The sequence below is a fragment of the Ovis canadensis genome, chromosome 7 (genome assembly GCF_042477335.2).
Source record: "Ovis canadensis isolate MfBH-ARS-UI-01 breed Bighorn chromosome 7, ARS-UI_OviCan_v2, whole genome shotgun sequence".
Classification (NCBI taxonomy): Eukaryota; Metazoa; Chordata; class Mammalia; order Artiodactyla; family Bovidae; genus Ovis; species Ovis canadensis.
Genome location: NC_091251.1, coordinates 96,187,668 through 96,206,773, shown reverse-complemented (window position 1 = coordinate 96,206,773; position 19,106 = coordinate 96,187,668). Strand labels below are relative to the sequence as shown.

The window sequence follows — 19,106 nt, the reverse complement described above, 5'->3', positions numbered from 1 at the left end:
CCTCTCCGGAGGAAAGCACTTTACAGGAAAAGCATGTGTTTCCAGACTCACGAAAGAGCCCAGCTGCTCTCAGTTCACAAGTTCCCCGCGTTCACAGAGTTTCCTGAGGGTGCCACGGCTGGGTCCACCCTTCCTCTGAGCCTAGCTCTCTGCCACCCCTCTCCTGTTTGTTAAAGAAGCACAAAGTTCGTGACAAATATGTATACGTATGTATATATGTATTACAACTTCAATTTACAATCCTTTGTTAAAGTTCTGCCTAATTTCTCCCCTGGGGCACCAGCTTACTGACCTGGCCTCCTGGCTTCCCAGCTTCCTCCTCTCCGGGTGGGGGAAGCACCCTTCACAGCCAGCCAGAAGCTTGGTTGCAACCCTGACTCAGCCCCCTCTGAGCTTCACCGTCCTTCCTAATCTGTTAACTGGGGATAATGACCCCTGCCTCGCGGGGTTATTGTGAGAGACCGGACCATATGCGCCGAAGGGCTCCAGCCTCTGACGCGCCGTCCAGATGTTCCCGGCCCCCTGGCATCCGCCTCGCGCCATTCCTTCCCACCTTCTGCTCCTCATAAATCAGCTCGCCTTTTGAGTTTCCCCAAACAGCTTCCCCTCGTGCTTTTCCTCCTCCCTGTCCTCAGTTCTTGCCACCAGGCGCCAGGCCAGACGCTCACATTTCCCAGCCTCACCCCCATCCATCTTCTCAACGTCGGCAGCGTTTCCAGATCCCTTGCTTATCTCTGCACTGCGGCCTTTTAGGCTGTTTCCCCCCATGTGGATGAAGACATGCAAAGCCTGGGGAAGACCGTTTGTGGCAAATTTCAATTTACAATCCTTTAACCTTAAAAAAAAAAAAAGAAAAAAGAAAATGAAGTTTTACTCATTTATGGCTTCACTCGATCTCTATGTCAGGCAGTTCCAAGCATCCTCAGGCAAGGGTGGGCCTTCCAGGGAAACACAGCGCCTCCTCGTGTTTGTCCTTGGTATCACAACACGGACCGCACGGCAGTGTTCCGCTTGTGGGTTTTTTCAGTTAGGTGGTTAGCTGTTCGGAGAAGGCAATGGCACCCCACTCCAGTACTCTTGCCTGGAAAATCCCATGGACGGAGGAGCCTGGTGGGCTGCAGTCCATGGGGTCACTAAGAGTCGGGCACGACTGAGTGACTTCACTTTCGCTTTTCACTTTCATGCATTGGAGAAGGAAATGGCAACCCACTCCAGTATTCTTGCCTGGAGAATCAGCCTGGTGGGCTGCCGTCTATGGAGTCGCACAGAGTCGGACACGACTGAAGCTACTTAGTTAACTAAAGTAACCCTCACCAAATGGAGAAGTGACTCTAAAACACTCTTGCAAAGAAACAAGATTTAAGATAATACGAATAATTGCAATCACTTAAAAATGCAAGGCTGATGATTCTCCTCTGACAGGTCATTAGCCATATTCCAAGGTAAAAGTAACAACGGCCTCTCACATGGGACCCAAAATGGACCCCAGGAGTCAGATGATCAAGAAGGCTATACGAAAATACAGCTTACATCTAGCATCATTAATATCAAACCCTACCTTCGGTGTTTAATGTGCCCAGAGATAACAGCTAATGATGGACTAAAATCTATCTTGATTAGAAAAACATTTTAAAACACCAGGGGACTTCTCTGGAAGTCCAGTGGTTGCGACTTTGAGCTCTCAGTGCAGGGGCATGGGTTTGATCCCTGGTCAGGAAACTAAGATCCCACATGCCAAAAACAAAAACAAAAGGAGCACCGAGTGAGTGCACACGTGGCTGTACAATTGGGTGAAGGTATCCTGGACTGCAAGGAGGTCCGACCAGTCCATCCTAAAGGAGATCAGTCCTGGATGTTTGCTGGAAGGATTGATGCTGAAGCTGAAACTCCAATACTTTGGCCACCTCATGCGAAGAGCTGACTCATTGGAAAAGACCCTGATGCTGGGAGGGAATGGGGGCAGGAGGAGAAGGGGATGACCGAGGATGAGATGGCTGGATGGCATCACCGACTCGAAGGACATGAGTTTGAATGAACTCCGGGAGTTGGTGATGGACAGGGAGGCCTGGCATGCTCTGATTCATGGGGTCACAAACAGTTGGACACGACTGAGAGACTGAACTGAATAGGTATTCCTAATGCCTCTCTTGGTACTTGCAAGAATCTATTTCAACAATAAATATATGAAGAACTATCTATTGTGTAAGCCACTAAAGGCTGAATCTATATGGAAGATAGAGGACCTATATTCTCAACAGTATATGACTTCTTGAATAAAGATAACATTTACCCAATAACTCTATAAGCTCAGTTGATGTTAGGACCAGCAAGGTAATGGAGCCGAAGAAGGCTGTTTGTAATGTTCCCTCACCACAACCTTCATAGGCAAGCTATTGCCACAAAGGAGTCAGAGCTAGGAGAAGATACGTTGACACAGGAAATCATCACACTGTTAACTTTATAAAACAAGACATTAAAAGTATGATGTTATCTTTACAGAACTTCATGTTGCAATAGTATCTGTAGAATCCCTGTACCCTTCAGAATTAGTGGCTATGACTTGACAAGGAAATTATTGAACTGAAACACGAGTTCTTCTTTTTTTTTTTTTAAACAGAAAGATAGATGCTCCACATTTGTTGCCTTTACCTTTGGTGACAGGTAGCTGTCAGCAGTATACCATCTGCTAGTGCTTTTGAAGAAAAAAAATTTTTAATTAAAACATCTTCAAAGCACTTCTTTGGAGGTTGACATGTAAATCTGTCCCTCCAAGGTAGTGGAGATGTTTTCTCTGTTTCTAGTAGATGTCATTTTTTTCTTTTTAATGCACACTTCTTTTCTCTCTCTCTTTAAAGTAAAGGGGAATGTGGTGAAATCAATATAGGAGTTATCAGCACCAAAGTACTGAGAGTTATTGCCTGGTTGGTCCATCTGGACTCAGACTGCTGCCCAGTTTTGTTCACTATAATCTTCAAGCAAGGATGCTTTCCAAGCAAGTCGTGATGGGAGAGAGACTTTTGAAAATGGATGTTGGAAACAATCCCATCATCATGTGATTTGTTGCCGTAAATCTGCTCATTTGCATCCCTGAAAAACTTGAGAACGGGTTTTCTAACTTTTTTGAATTTGTCAGCGTAACTTACTGACCTTAGGGAACATGAAACTCTACTAACCAAATGTCAACATGGTTGAAATTGCATCACACAGTTGGTGAGTGTGAATGAATGAATATCATGGTTTTATAAGCGCAACCAACGGTGAACGTCTTCCATCTCTATCTGAGATTCCTTGTCTCAGGTAATGCTGTGAATGGCAGCATTAAAATTAAACAGCAAAAGAAACCGAACTTAGAGCCCAGCTGTGAACTGTCATATCCAGATGTTTAAACACTAACAAAATAACTATAGTTGTGTAAGACGCAGCCATTAGGAGAAAGTGGGTGATGGGTGCAGGGACCTCTGTACTATCTTTTGCAACTTCCTGCAACTCTGTAATTACTTCACAAACAGAAAGTAAAAACTGAATAAAACTTGTTCAATCACATGTTTTACAACATTGATATCATATAATATAAACTGTATCTAATATTATAACTATATACAAGATATATAGTCACTTAGTATCATTTTTAGTCATAGCAAGATGCGCTGAGAGTAGCCTGGTGAGAGCCAGGGAAAGGATTTTGGCCAGGAGGCACAGCTGCCCAGGATGATGGCTTAGGGCAGGGGCTGGGGCCTCATAGCTGCAGGGTGGGCTGGACCTCCAGACTGTGCCCCACTTCCCAGCATGGGTGACAGAGGAGCCCAAGGGCCCTCCACTGAGACCTGTCTTTATCTTCACTCCTTAGCCTCCCCAGTGATTGAAAATGGCCAGCTGGAGTGTCCCCAGGGGTACAAGAGACTGAACCTCACTCACTGCGAAGGTAAGGATGACCAGGCCCAGGGATGGGCTTGGGGAGCCGAGATGACAGAGGTATGATAATGCAGAGAGACTCTCCCCCGTGATAGACGTAGTGGCTGCCGCTGTCTGAGTGGTCTTTGCTGGAACAGTAAGCCCCAGCTTGGGGCGGGGTGAGGGGGTGGCTGCCAGCTCCAGGGCCTAAGGAAGTCAGAGGGTAGTGATGGTGCAAGCTGAACAAGGGCCTGGGAGCCAAACTGTCCCCTCCACTCCTTCTCCCCTGCCCCCCACCCAGATCTAGGGCTGTGTGGTGCGGCAACTCAGGGTGCTATCCCCACATATCCATTCCCCTCCTGGGCTGCTCTCCCTGGAACAGGAGGACTTCAGACTCCAGGGTGGGAGATCAAGTCAGTCTGCAAAGATGGGATCTCTGCGGACTTTTCCAAGCAAAGCCCCTCAGCTTCTCAGGCCTCCTTCCTGGAGTGGAGCAGGCACAGGCAGAGGTGGGGCCTGGGGGAAGGAGACCCTGAAGCACAGTTCCCAGGCCTGGCTGACCTGGCTGGCAGGCTCTGTGAAACCAGCTGAGGCCTGGATGCTCTGCATTAAAGACCCCTCCAGAGGGACAAGGCCCAGGGGCGCCTCAGGACCAAAGAATGGGAAGGGGGGCGCTCAGCCATGGCTCTGAGCAGGGAGCCCTTGTTGGCAGTGGGCCTGGCAAGAGGTATGATGTGAGCTGGGCCTGCCAGCCCCTGGGCGGCCCCTGGGGTTGAGACAGATGCCCTTTGGGGAACTGGACAAATTGCTGTCTGTATGGTTTGTTTTGGGTGAAGCCAGATTAGAGGCAGGAGATTGACTCAGATGGCCTCCTAGGTCCCCTCCCCTGGAGGCTTCTTCAGGTGAGAGGAGTCCGGGCTATCTCTGCCTGTGGGGATTTCCAGCCCATGGATAAGAACTGGTGCCTGGACCAGGCAAAAGGAGAGGCCTCTGATCTAGCCCAGCCTGGGGGATCTGCCTCCCTCAGGGGCAATGAAGCAGGACCTCATGGCGAGTGGGTGTGCAGAGAAGTTAGTATTTTTGCCCTTAGAGAATGCAGTGGGGCTGCTCATATCTAAACCATCCCCAGTGGCCTCTCTGCCTGGCAGGTCTCCCGGTCTGCAGGATTAAAGTGATTCCCAGGATCTCAGCTGGGCTCTCTACCTTTCTTCCACTGAGCTGCCGAGGGGCCCTCCCCAGGAGACCCTGCCCCTGAAACCTCCTCCTATCCATGTCTGTGGCTGCAATCTCCCTGTCTGGGATGGGACCCCTCATCTCTGCACCTGTAGGAACCGCCCCTATTATCTCCATCCTTGTTGCCTACTTCCGCAGGCAGTAGAGGGTATTGCTATAAGCTACATGCATTGCAATAGGTGTTAGTTCACAGTGATGGACGAGACACAGCCGCTGCCCCAGGTGAAGGCAGATGCCTCAACAACTTCACACAATGAGAGAAGTGCTCTTGAGAGGAGGAGGCACTGGGTGCATTGGCATCCTTTCCAGACTGGAAGATCAGGGAAGCTCCAGGTGATACTGGGCTTCCCTGATAGCTCAGTTGGTAAAGAATCTGCCTGCAATGCAGGAGACACCGGTTTGATTCCTAGGTCGGGAAGATCCTCTGGAGAAAGGATAGGCTACCCACTCCAGTATTCTTGGGCTTCCCTCATGGCTCAGCTGGCAAAGAAACTGCCTGCAATGCGGTGATATCTGACCTAGACTTTAAAAACGAGTGTGCTCTGCTGTATGCTAAGTCACTTCAGTCATCTCTGACTCTTTGCAACGCTGTGAACAGTAGCTTGCCAGGTTTCTCTGTCCATGGGATTCTCCAGGCAAGAATACTGGAGTAGATTGCCATTTCCTCCTTCAATGGATCTGCCTGACCCAGGGATTGAACCTGCATCTCTTGGGTCTCCTGCATTGGCAGGCAGATTCTTTACTACTAGCGCCACCTGGGAAGTACAGGGTTGGCCAACTAAAAAGGGACATGAGGATTCCAGACTGAGGGACCAGCATGAGCCAAGAAGCAGTTTGGGCTGGCTGGAGTACCGCCAGTGTATCCACAGGGGACTACACAGGCATCCCAGGGTCTTATCAGAGCCACCGGTTCAGCCACAGGCTTTTGGAAAATGGTGGAGAGCCTTGGATACCAGGTGAGAGTTTAGAGACTCCCTCTAGGAGGTGATGGGGAGCCCAGAAGCTTCTCAAGCAGACGGTAGGCAACTCAGATTTGTGCTTAGATGTCACTCTGTCCGCAGTCTGGAGGCAGACGCAGTCTGGAGGATCAGTTCCCTTCTCATCTCTCCCTCCCCCAAAAGAACATCCAGCAAGGAGTGGCTCCCTTTGGTGCTCAAGCTGGGTCATCTTTCAGCATCTTTATTCCTGTGCCCAGTGCCTACTCCCCCAAAAGCCTGTGGGCAAGCAGGTGGCTCTGGGCTGCCAAGTGTTACCTGCGGGTCCCAGAGCTGGGTGCCCATCATAGATCTTCCAGGTCCACCATCGTCAACAAAGGTGCCATCACCAGGAGGGCTTCTAACATCTTGGAGTGTGAGGGTTGGGATTTCCCCTGCCCTCCTCCCACTGCCTGCCTCCAGCCTCTCACCTCATCTTCCTTGCTGAGGTCCCCCATCCTGCAGCTTCTCACTATGGACACGACCTTGGATCTTGGGTCCAGCAGAGATGCTTTGGGGTCTACCCAGGAAGACTGAATAGGAGGCACTGGGTACCATTCTCTACCCTCCAAGCCACCTCTCCCCTTATTTGCTCCTTGTTACTTCCCAGGATGCCACTTACTAGCTGAGTGACTTTGGGCAAGTCACTCCTGGAGCCTCAATTTCTTCACTTATAAAATGAGGCCATGTGGACCTACTTGATAAAATTGTGAGAAGTAAATAAGATATCATATGCAAAGGCTTCCCAGGTGGCACAGTAGTAAAGAATCTGCCTGCCAATGCAGTAGACATGGGTTTGATCCTTGGGTCAGCAAGATCCCCTGGAGTAGGAAATGGCAACCCACTGCAGTATTCTTGCCTGGAGAATCCCAGGGACAGAGGAGCCTGGTGGGCTCCAATCCATGGGGTCACAAAGAGCCAGACACAACTGATCGACTGAGCGTGCGCATACACACACACACACACACACACACACACACAGACACACACACACACACCATATGCAAACCAGCTGGTGTGGTCCCTGGCATGCTAGGTACTCAATGAACACTAGCTCTTAACATTATGACCATAATCACCAGTTCCTGGACCCAGTGATTTGCAATGTTTATCTAATTTTATCCCCCTAATGGGACTACATGGTGGTTACTACTATTATCCCCACTTTACAAAGGAGAAATTGAGGCCCAGCGAGGGGGATCACACTGAGTAAACAGCTCTCTTATTGCTGTTCTTCTACTTGGAGAATCGTAGAAGAGCTCTGCCTGTTCCTCCCCTCCATCACAAGTGGGTGGGGTGGGGTGGGCCCCTGGTCATCTCCCTGCTCCCCACAGATGTCAACGAGTGCCTGACGCTGGGCCTGTGCGAGGACTCAGAGTGTGTGAACACAAGGGGCAGCTACCTTTGTACCTGCAGACCCGGCCTCCTACTGGATCCATCCAGGAGCCGCTGTGTGTGTGAGTGCAGGGAGGGGCCAGGGTGGGGGTTCTGGGGAACAATATGGGACCCTCGGGGTCCACAGGCCAGGCTGAGAGCAAAAATGCCCCCAGACCCCAGGCTGCCTCTCCACCTAGGACTGGGCCCCAACAAACCCCCTCTGCTTTGTCCTACTGGGATGGAGACAGTCACTGCTTCTCTTTTGGCTTCAGGCATTTCTTTGAAGGCTTTGCAGTTTGGGATTTTCTACCTCCTCTGTTTCTCTCTAATCATTGCTGTCCCATCTGTTGCCTCATCTGCTTTGGGGAGATGTGCGTTGCTGTGATATCTCGCTGAGCTGTGGCTGCCTCCTCCAGCGCCTGAGCCTAGCTGCCTGGGCCCTTTGCTGCAGACTTTTCTTAAAGAGCCTGCCCATCATAGAAAGAGCCTGCCAGCCCCAGGGCCTTTCCATAAATCCCATGGTCCCCGTGTCTGGATGTGCTCTGTGTCCGTGAGCACGGACGTGTCACTAGTCATCTCAGCATCGTGTCTGTGTGTGTGCCTGTGTGTACACTCAGGCAGCTGTTTCCAGGGACCTCTGTGGTTTCCAGCTGGGAGAGGCCCAGGCTAGCAGTCACCTGCCCACGGCCCCCCCTCCACCTCCCACCCTCATTTGCCACTCCCCATGGCAGAACTGACATCACAGCCCAGACCAGGGAGGCCTGACCAGGACTGAATAAAACCAGTCTCGACTGGACTCTGCAAAGTAGCAACCCAGCTCAGGTTGGCCACCCAAGGCTCAACAAAGCTCCCTGTGGCTGGCCAAGCCCTCAGCCTGTGAACTGCCAAGTCCTGGGTCTGGGAGACCACAAGACAAACAGACTCGAGCACCAGCCTCACAAGAGGGAGCACCCTTGCAAGGGAGAGACTGGACCCAGCGTCCCCAGTGTTCCCAGAGGAGATAGTAAGAGGAGACAGCAAAGGATGAGGGGATACAGAGTCGGGAGAACATGTCAGGAAGAGCTCACGGTCACTAATGGATCAATGCTGGAAAGAGGCCCTCCAGGCAGGGAGGCAGAGATGGCCCCAGCTGTTATTCTCTAAGCCCCACGTGGCTCACACTCACTGCAGTCCACAGGATTTTGAGTCATGGATCTAGCCCTCCGTCCGTCCATCAGCAAGCATTGACTGAGCACCCGCGTGCACCAGACTCCACCCCGGTTGCCTGGGCTGCGAAGATGGCCAAGGCAGGGCCCCTGTCCTCCAAGCTCCCCATCAGTCCGCTGGTTCTCACCTTGACTCAGCTACCTAGGGAGAACTGTGGCCCTCAGGGCACACCGTGGGCCCCCCAGGATGGCTTTTGTCAACAGAATCTGAGACAAGCAGGCACATCCCCTTCCCTGCTCTCAGCTCTCCCATGTGAGGGTGGGCGCCCAGGCCCCTCAAACAGATAACCTGAGGAGGGGCTGAAGCATCCCTGCAGCCCTTCTTCCTCGCGTTCTGTGAGCACTTTCAGGGCTCCAACTTCCAGACCAAGACACAGGCCTGGCCGATTGAGCCCGTGTGGCCGGCCACTGCACCATCCTCTGCCTTTCTCCTCCCGCTGGCTACCTGTCCACCCCCACCTGCCACCCATCACCTGCCCAGCCCCACCTGCTGCCATACCTAGTGACCCACCCCCTCCTGCCCACCCTCACCTGCCGCTGTGCCCGTTGCAGCGGACAAGGCCGTCTCCATGCAGCAGGGGCTGTGCTACCGGCTGCTGGGGCCCGGCACCTGCGCCCTGCCTTTGGCCCAGCGGATCACCAAGCAGATATGCTGCTGCAGCCGAGTGGGCAAAGCCTGGGGCAGCCTGTGTGAGAAATGCCCCCTGCCTGGCACAGGTAACCCTCTGTCCCCTTCTCGGCCCTGGCCACCAAGCTGCTTCCTCCATGCCAGTAGCCGCTGTCCCCCAACCCTGGACCTAACCTAAGGCCAGAGACCCTGACTCCTCCTCCCTAACCGACTCCTTAACCCAACCTGGGGCCCCTCCTTCCTCGCTGCCACATTGCCTTGCCCCCCTAGGAGGGAGGGAAAGGAGGGCCCTGGATTCCCTCGGGAACAGCACCCCCTCAGCTGGTCCTCTGACCCTTGAACTCGCAGAGGCCTTCAGGGAGATCTGCCCTGCGGGCCATGGCTACACCTACTCAAGCTCAGACATCCGCCTGTCCATGAGGAAAGCTGAGGAGGAGGAACTGGCCCGGCCCTCGAGGGAGCGCAGCCCAAAGCGCAACGGGACCCTGCCCGGGCCAGCAGAGAGGCAGCCACTGCGGGCGGCCACCGGCACCTGGGTGGAGGCCGAGACCGTCCCCGACAAGGGTATCTGATTTGGGGAGGAGGTCTGAGGGCTTCCCCGCCCCCTCAGGTTACAGCACCTCAGAGAGAAGTGGGGTGTTTATCCTGGGCCTGTGGCATCCCACCTCGGGGGCATTAGGAAAGGGAGTTGGAAACGCAGCCTGGCCTTGGGAATCTGCTCTTATGGCCTGGCCTGATGGAAAGGCTGCACCTGCTCCTTTGGGGTCAAGAGGTGCCCATGTCCCAGAGAGCTGCTGGAGGGGGGTCCATAGCACCCCCCCCCAACCACCGCTGCCCCTGCCTTTCCATCCCCTGCCCTGCCGCGCCGCTTCTGGGGCTGGTGCTGGCCCCTGGAGGAGCTGTCAGATGCATCCTGGGAATCTTGGGGCTTCAGATCCCCACCCATGGCCTTAGAGTCAGAGCATTGGCTCCTGCTCAACTGCCTGGGGCCCAGGAGGCATGGGGCTGGAAAGATACGGGGCTTGCAGCACCCCTGGCAGGTGCCCCGGGAAACCATGCAGAAGGCACACTTGGGTTACTGGTGGCACGGAGTCCAAGGACGCATTAGGACAGGGAGAGCTATGTGACGAACAGCGTGCTCCACGAACCAGGAACAGACCGACAGGGCAGTCAGGCAGGGCCCCAGTAACCATGGTAACTGGGCGCTGGCCAGGAGCAATCCCCCCCTTCCTGGAACTGTCACATTGCCCTGGAGCCTGGAGCAGCCCTGTATGGCCCGGAGGCTTGGGAGGGAGGAGGCGGCAGCTCAAGGAGGGTTGCAGAGGACAAAAAGGGTGGACTGGCCCAGAGCGGGCGGGCCTCCTGTCGCCAGGGGCATTCAAGGAAAGCCAGAGGCGTCCTCTCGCCAACTGACCACCTTGTAGGCCCCCCAGCCCGGGGATCCTGGGACCTGGGCTGGCCAGTCCTGGAAGGGTGGCAGGGGCAGGTAAGACGAGTCAGAGCTGTCTCTGCCACCGGGCCTGCTGTGGACAAAGTAGGGAGGTCACAGAGAGAACCAGCCCTGGCCGTGGGGGGCGGGAGCAGACAGCCATACGTGGCCTCCCTGAGCTCACGCTCTCACCTTTTCCTCCCCAGGCGACTCTCAGGCCGGCCAGGTAAGTGCGTCATCCCACCAAGGAGCTGGGCAAAGGTGGCAGAGACCGGGACCTGGTAGCCCTGAGGCTGCAGGGCAATGTCACATGAGGGAGGGAAGGGAGAAAGATCCAGTGTATGCAGGATTTTGCTTACAGAGATGCCAAAGTGGGAGAGTTGATCCCAAGACCCAGTTGTACCCTGAAAGAACTAACAATCGCAGCTCTGGTTTTTCCGGCAGCTACAGTACAAGTTGTGTCATTTGAGAAGGTCGGCGGGGGGGCCCCTTCAGAAAGAGAACAGGAATGTGTCCTGTTAGTCCTGGCTGTTCCTCAGACTTTCATCACAGCATATGAGGTCTAGAACTGTGTGCTAAGCCACTTTAGTCATGTGACCCCATGGACTGTAGCCCACCAGGCTCCTCTGTCCATGGGATTCTCCAGGCTGTGAGACACCTTCTCCCGTTTCTGTGCAGGTGACAACCGGCGTTACCCAGCCATCCACCTGGGTCCCAGGTGAGTGCCTGCTCCTAGTGGTGCCCAGGAAACAAAGGGAAGGAAGGAAAGACTATAACTAGGAGTAGCGATAGTACACACGAGCTGATGCCAGAGGCTTGGATCAGGTGAGGTTGCGGGTGATGTCAGAGGTGAACGCTTTTCCTGGGAGCTCTGTACACCTAAGGTGTTAGAAGGTCACTGAAAGACGCTGCCATGCCTTGTGAATACCTCCCCAGCTGCAGCACTCGGTCTGCCCTTCGTGGTGCTGAGGCCAAAAGGGGCCAGAGAGGAATAAAAGAGACCGAAGAGGAAGAGCTGGCTGAAGCGGGGGCAGGTCAGGTCCAGAGGGCCCTGCTCCCAGGCCTGCCTTCCCTCAGGAGATGGTTAGAGCTTTGCAGAGCCCATCAGGAGATGGTTAGAGCTCCAAAGAGCCCAGCTGGCTGGCTGGTGGGACAGGACATTGTTCAGAAGTCAGCTTCAGCTTCCTCTGCTGTTAAGTGGACACGAATGCTTGCCCCGCTGCCTCTTAAGGCAGGTGAGATGTTGGCGTTTGAGGCAGAGCTCTGTAACTCTAAAGTGTTTCGCAAGCAGGAGAAAGCTGAAGTAGGCCCGGCTTCGGCTTGTCTCCAACAAGCTAGGGGCCGTGGATGAGTGGCTGTTCCCGCAAGCCTCCGCCTCCTCCCCTGCAAAGCGGAGAGTGAGACTAGATGCGCTCTTAAGTGTCTCTGATTGTTTGGAGCCAAGTGGAGTTTGAGGAGACTAGGAGGCAGAGGGGATGACCTGCCCAGGTTCCAGCCCTTGTTCTCAGAGTCTGACGGCAGGGGGCAGGGAAGGGCACTGCCTGGCATCTTTGGAGGGAGTGCTGTCCAGGAGGTAGGAAAGTGGGCAGCCCAGGGGCCAAGGCCCACCTGCACCCCCACCCCTCTTCCCTCCACAGGAGGTGCCCTGGGAAGACCAACACCATCAGTGCCTGAACAGGGGATCCCAGAGGCCAGGGAAGAAGCACAGGTGACTGCCCCCACCGATGTGCTGGTGACCCCGGCGCCCTCAGGTACGTGCAGCGGCCCCTCAAGGTGCTCCCGGCTCTCCCCCACCAGATGCACAGTGCTCAGTGGACTCCTGACGGAGTCAGCACCCCCAGCTGCATCCCACAGAGGGCACAGGGTGCCCCTAGTGGCCGGAGGAGTCCCGTCTGGAACACCAGTCAAGCCAGGCAGGAGAGAGAGGAGGGAGAGTTGGCCTTCCAGGAGAACCCTCTCCAGGGAGGGGCACCCGTGGGGCCTCCAGGATCCTGACTCTTCCAGGCTGTTGACCCCAAGTCGGCTGAGTGCCCTGGTGGCAGGCAGCCTCCTGCCCACGGGGAGGGCCGACTTTCAGGAGGAAAAGTGGTTCTATGTCTAAAGTTGTTTGGCTGCCTGGGAGCTTGTGTCCCTGGCTCTGGCCGCTGCCGTGGTGAGGGGGTGTGGTGCGGGGGAGAGCCCTGGCATACCTACCTTGCTCTGGAATGCGCCCTCCTCAAAGCCTTCTTGTCTGGGGACTTGGTTCCAGAGAAGCAGGGCCGGTGCTGGCACAGCCGCTCCCTGCTCACGTGTGTGGTCACATGTTGTGTGTGCTCACATGTGCGCTCACGTGTGTGTGCTCACATGTGCGTGTGTGCTCATGTGTGTGTTCATGTATGTGCCCACGTGTGTGCTCATGTGTGTATGTGCTCGTGTGTGTGCTCGTGTGTGTGCTCATGTGTGTATGTGCTCACGCATGTGTGCTCGTGTGTGTGCTCACACTTGTGTACTCATACGTGTGTATGTGCTAACACGTGTGTATGTCCACGTGTGTGCTCACGTGTGTACCCCCACGAGTGCCCTCATCAGGGCCTTGCTGCTTTTAACCTCATAGACTGAGGTCACCTTGGGGTGAGGGGTATTTCCTTCAGCGGAGGGAGAGACCCTATAGGTTGAGGGAATAGTCCAGAGAGTGATTGGGCTGGGAGTTTGGCCTTCCTCGGCCTGAACCAGGACATCCCCGCTGGCCCCCCGGGACCCCTCTTCTCTGGGCTCAGTGCACTGCTCCAGGGAGTGTCCTAGGCCCCCCACGGCTCAGCAGGCAAGATGAGCTGGGTTCAGGGGCAGAGCTGGGGCGTCAGCTTTGTGGGGACACAACCCCGCACACACACAGTCCAGAACCTTTCTCCTGGTCCCTTCCCCCCCTTTCCATCCCCAGCCTTACCTCTCGGGGAGGACATGTAGCTCCTGGCTGGGGGTCCTCCTGAGCCCCCAGGCTGACACAAACTCGGAGCCAGGCCAGGGGCAGGGTAGCCTCACACACAGGCCAATGTGGGCATTCAGCCAAGTTCAGCCTAGCAAACACTGAGAAGCCCCGTTATGCGCCAACACAGGCAGGTCCCGGCCCATTCCCTGGGGTCTCCGGGGTTTCCCCAGTGCTGTGGGGCAGGGCAGGGAGCCTGGGTGTCTAGGCTCCAGGCTAAGACCTACCGTGAAAGCCTCTCTCATTCTTTCAGTCATCTGTTCATTCAGCATGCTTTAAGTGCCAGGTACCTTTCTAGTGTTAAGGACACAGGTTCAAACGAGGTATAATCTCTGCCTTCCGTGCAGCCTCAGCCCTGAGTCCTGGTGAGTCTCAAAACTGGTTCTGAATTCAGTATCCACCTCCCACTTTCTACCCCACTACCACCACCCAGGGCAGTCCTTGTTTAATTCATTTCAGTGGGTTTCTTGGGGCCCCTGCGTCTCCCCTCCCACCCCAATCCATCTGCCACCTTCCTGCCTTTCTGATCAAGGTGGTATATGAGAGGCGTGGTCTTCCTGAGATGGCTCTGATCATACCCCAACTCCCATGACCCCCTTTCTTACCAGCTTGTCTTAATGTGGCATTCAAGGCCCTGCTTAGCTGGCCCCAGCCCACCTCTACCCTCATCACCTGGCAATTTTCCCAAGACCCTACTCACCAGATCTGTCTGCCTGTCTGGGAGAAACTGGGCAAGGTGTACCAGGGGAGGGAAGCCCTCGCTCTGGGTGAGAACTGACCCTGTATTCAGGGTGAGGTCAGCCTGGGGACCTCAGGGGCGGAGGCCCTTTGCTGGGACGTGGAACACAGGTTACTGGAACCCCTGGGTCTCGGTCAGAAGGATGCGCTACTGCACGCTCCATCCTGGTATGGCTCGGGTCCCTGGGAAGAGGGGCCGTGCATGGGGTCTTATACAAGGCCTCGCTGCACGTGGATGTGGGAGGGCCCAGCCAAGGCTGGGGTGAGGCTCCTGTGCTCGCGTGCCCTGCCCCACCCTCCCCCATCCCAGTCCACTGCCCTCACCCGGCCCCACATCGCCACAGCCTCAGTTGTGCTGTCTCCCACAGGCATTGACAGATGTGCTGCTGGGGCCACCAACATCTGTGGCCCGGGCACCTGTGTGAACCTCCCGGATGGATACAGATGCGTCTGCAGCCCCGGCTACCGGCTACACCCCAGTCAGGCCTACTGCACAGGTGTCCACGCGGGCGGCCGGGGCTCACTCGGCGGCTGGGGTGGGTGGGGGCAGAGCTGGGGGCCAGTCCAGAGGCCAAGGCAGCTGAAAGTCCAAGCAGTGCTGTGCAGTTGGTGGTCAGAGGAGCCGCAGTCCCCATGGACAAAGCTAACCTTAGCCTTGGGGAGGCTGGTCTCTGGAAGGACCATCTGAGGAGTCTTCAGGAGAGTGGGAAGCCACCCCTGGGCCTTGGAGCCCAGAAAAAGAACTCCTTTTACTTGGCGCCCTCGGCTCTGAGATCAACCACCCCTCAGACTGGTCATCTTGCTGTCTGCATGGCAGCCGGAAGCCTGACCTGCTGCCTCCACCGCGGCCATCCCTGGGGGAGAGGTTTGGAGGCACAACACATAAATAATCCAGTGTGGGCCTGATCCACTCCCCCAGTATTTTATACAAGGGAGACGCATCTGCTGTGCCTTGAAGGAGAAAGGAAATGATCACGGGGCCCCGGGGAAGAGGGACACAGGGCAGAGAGGGGCCCTTGGTTCCTGAATGAGCCCGATGGACGGACTTCAAGGTTCCCAGGCTCAGAGATTTTTCGTCTCCCGAGTCTCCTCTGCTCCCTCAGCCCCTCCTTGCCCCACAGCACCATCCCCTATCCAGCCCTTAGCATGGCAAGTGGCTCAGAGGTACCCAGAGGAGGACCTCCCTGACTGCCCTCCCCGTCTCCCTCTGCTCAGATGACAATGAGTGTCTGAGGGACCCCTGCAAGGGAAGGGGACGCTGTGTCAACCGTGTGGGCTCCTACTCCTGCTTCTGCTACCCGGGCTACAAGCTGGCCGCCTCGGGGGCCACACAGGAATGCCAAGGTAAGCTGAGCCGCCCTTGCCCCTGGGGGGGTACAGGACCCCACAGGTGGTGTTTGGGTGGAGGAGGATCACAGTACTGCAGTGTGGGAAATGGGGGGACCGCAGGAACTGAGACCAGGGCTCAGACTTGGACCTGGGAGGAAGCAGCCTGCACTGAGGCTGAGGTTGCTGAGACCAGATGGAGGGGTATGAATCTGAAAGGCAACAAAATATTCACCAACACTCCAAGGAACTGTGACGGAAGCCAGGAGTATGAGGGGAAACCCAGGGACATGGCTAGAGATGAAGATGAGCAGCCAGGCCCCCAAATTCTGAGTGACAAGGAGTTTCTTTCCCATTGGGTACAGAGGGTGACCTGTAAGGACACCAATTAGTACTCCTGGCAGCCTGGGGAGCAGGGGCACCTTTGCTGGGAGATGCCTACAAGCTTTAAGCTTCCCTGGAAAGCTCTGCATGGGGCCTCTGGACAAGGACGCTTCCAACAAGGCCCTTTAATATGCAGCATTTATACCGCATGTGAAACACTCCACTTACATTTTCACCAAAGAGTTTACAGAGAATAGGGTGCAGTGGTTTCTAAGCAGTGCCGTAAGACTCATAACCCAGTCGGAATCCTTCACCTGGAGAATGGCCCTGCTGTTCTCAGGACTCGCGTTTCTGGTTCTGGCCCGGGAGCCGTGTGAGCTCTAGGGGTACTGCGCTGAGTAAGGCGTGGACTCTGGCACTGTGGAATGCGGACGCACTGGTTCCGTGTGGAAGAAAGTGTGAAGGTTTCCCACAAGGATGTTTGAGTGGGGCCAGAATAATAACAGCTACTGTTTAATGAGCTGTTCTCATGTGCCAGCGCCATCGTGAGCCCTTTATTTTGTGACGCTCATCATCCCACCCAACCCCATGCAGTAGAAACCCTTATCCCCATTTCACAGTTTAACAAACGGAGGCTCAGAGAGGTGAATTGAAACACCCAGAGACCTCACACCTAGAGCCGTGGCTGAGCTGGAAGCAGAATCAAAATCATCCTGGCCCCAAAGCATGGTTTGCTTCCAGCACACACACACACACATACACACACATACACACACACACACACACACACGGTAAAGGAAAAGAAGCGGAGGGTATTTCGGGGGAAGGGAAGCGTTTCTGCAGAGGGCAGAGCCATGAACAAGCCTGGCGCACTCTGGGAATAACAATAAATCCAGAGTGATGGGAGCGCCCGGTATGTGGAGGAAGTGGCGGGAACCCACGCCAGGCTGAAGTGCTTGGTTGCCGTCCCGCAGACAGCGGCAGCCAGCAGAGGTCTGCGAGCAGAGGGCGGCGGTGCGGTCAGCCGGCTCTCAGGGAGGTGACTCAGGCAGCAGTGCTCAGAACAGCCTGGAGTTATCGAGGGCAGAGGCCTGGGGGCTAAGGGGCTTCTCTGGTGGGCTTTGCAGCCTTGGCAAGTGCTGTGGGCCGGAGGCACCGCTTCCTGCAGGCCCAGCCCAAGGTGCTGGCCCGGGACAGGCAGTGGCTGCTGCAGGGAAGGGTGTCACCAGGTCTGACCCAGACAAGGGGACCTGCCACATGCCAGCCTGGGTGCCTGGATGTCTCTGTCAGCCTACCAGCTGGAGGAGGAGGCCGGAGGCTCAAGGTCAGCTCTCAGAGCTTCTCCAATAGGGCATGGCTGCCACCTGATGAGGCCTCATCCAATAACATCCATTTTCTAAATGTTGCTACTCTCATAAAAGAGTATCCTCCTTATTTTAAATATTTTTATTTATAAATTATTTCATTAATTTATCTAATTAACAGAAACCACTACAATTTTGAGAACAAATTATTTGACTATTAAATATTTGAGCTTCCCCAATGGCTCAGCGGTAAAGAATCCGCCTGCAATGCAGGAGACCCAGGCAGGAAGATTCCCCCCTCCCCGCCCTGCCCTCCCCCCCTACCCCCGCCCGGAGGAGGAAATGGCAACCTACTCCAGCATTTTTTGCCTGGAGAATCCCATGAACAGAGGAGCCTGGTGGGCTACAGTCCATAGGGTAACAAAGAGTCAGACATGACTGAACAATAATTATTATTAAATAATAATTTAAATTAAATATTTAAAATAACATTCGCTTTACTGGTACATATGAACATCTCTTCATATGTTAGCCGTTGGGTCTCCTTTCCTAGGAATTGCTTGTCATCATCTTTTGCTCAGTTCAGTGGTCATTCCTGTTTTCCCTTGTGGCTGTTTAGGAGTTCCTTATATATTCCAGATACTTGCCTGGGTTTAGATATGATCATTCTTACCTCTTGTCCTCTGCCCATTGACCTTATCCACGTATCCTTCTTTGAACAGAAATTCTTAGTTCTGGTGTATAGAAATTTACCTTTTTTGCTTTATTTTTATGCTTTGAGGGATTTATGTAAAAATTCCTTCCCCACTATAAGTCACAAATATATTCTACACCTTCCTTTATTACAGCCACAGTTTTGCCTTTCGTGACGTGTTTTTTTATTGACTTAGTTATGTATTTTATTTGCTTATGTATTTTATTTATTTGGCTGTGCTGGGTCTTAGTTGTTGTCCCCGATCATGGACCCAGCCCCGGCCTCTCACTTTGGGAGTGTGAAGTCTTAGCCACTGGATCTCCAGGGAAGTCCCTCACAACATGTTTTAATCCATCTGGAGTCCATCCTTGTATGGGTGTTAAGACTGAGTCTTTTCCACTTCCATTTTTCTCCATAGAACAAGTCCATTTTCCCAGCCTTATTCATCCAGCAGTCATCCTGGCCCCAGCAGTTAGTGAGTTCTTTAGCAAGTTTCCTTTCCTCTTCCGCTGGGAATAGAGCTTCCCAAAGTGAGGACCGGTTATTTCAGAATTGCCTGGAGAGCTATTAGAATGCTGGTTCCTAGGCCCGCCCCAGTACTACTGGATCAGAACCTCTGGACGTGGGCCTCGGAGTGCACATTTTACACCTCCTACTAGTGACTCCGCTCTGCACTGAAGTGTTATGAAATATTGCTCAGATGAAAACACTGTCTGAAAACAAATGCTTATAATCCCACTCATGCAATAGGTACTCTGGGGGTTCTGGGCTAGGCACTAAGGGCATGGGAATAATAAGGCACATTCTCAGAAGTCATGGGAGTGGGGGGAAGCAGTTATTCATCCCTACTCATCCCTAAGGGAACCCCGGGAAGGGCCCTGTGGGTTGGAAGGGCGAGGGCAGCCTCAGTGAGAGATGGAAAGGAGACAGCCAAGCAGGTGGGTGTGAAGCCACTCCAGGCAAGGAGGCAGAGCAGGCAGAAGCCCAGAAGCAGGTTCTATGTGGCTGTTGAGGCTAGGAG

General features: G+C 54.4%; 1 protein-coding gene across 4 annotated transcripts in view; it reads left to right on the top strand.

The window, feature by feature from the left end:
* Positions 1-19,106, top strand: part of LTBP2 (latent transforming growth factor beta binding protein 2) — a 111,109-nt gene that overhangs the window by 68,217 nt on the left and 23,786 nt on the right. For all 4 annotated transcript variants that reach the window (XM_069597067.1, XM_069597065.1, XM_069597066.1 and 1 more), the window contains exons 9-17: positions 3,848-3,922; positions 7,433-7,555; positions 9,233-9,397; positions 9,657-9,872; positions 10,944-10,963; positions 11,416-11,455; positions 12,375-12,488; positions 14,806-14,934; positions 15,653-15,781. In XM_069597067.1, coding sequence (XP_069453168.1) covers positions 3,848-3,922; positions 7,433-7,555; positions 9,233-9,397; positions 9,657-9,872; positions 10,944-10,963; positions 11,416-11,455; positions 12,375-12,488; positions 14,806-14,934; positions 15,653-15,781 — 1,011 coding nt within the window. The remainder of the gene's footprint in view (positions 1-3,847; positions 3,923-7,432; positions 7,556-9,232; positions 9,398-9,656; positions 9,873-10,943; positions 10,964-11,415; positions 11,456-12,374; positions 12,489-14,805; positions 14,935-15,652; positions 15,782-19,106) is intronic.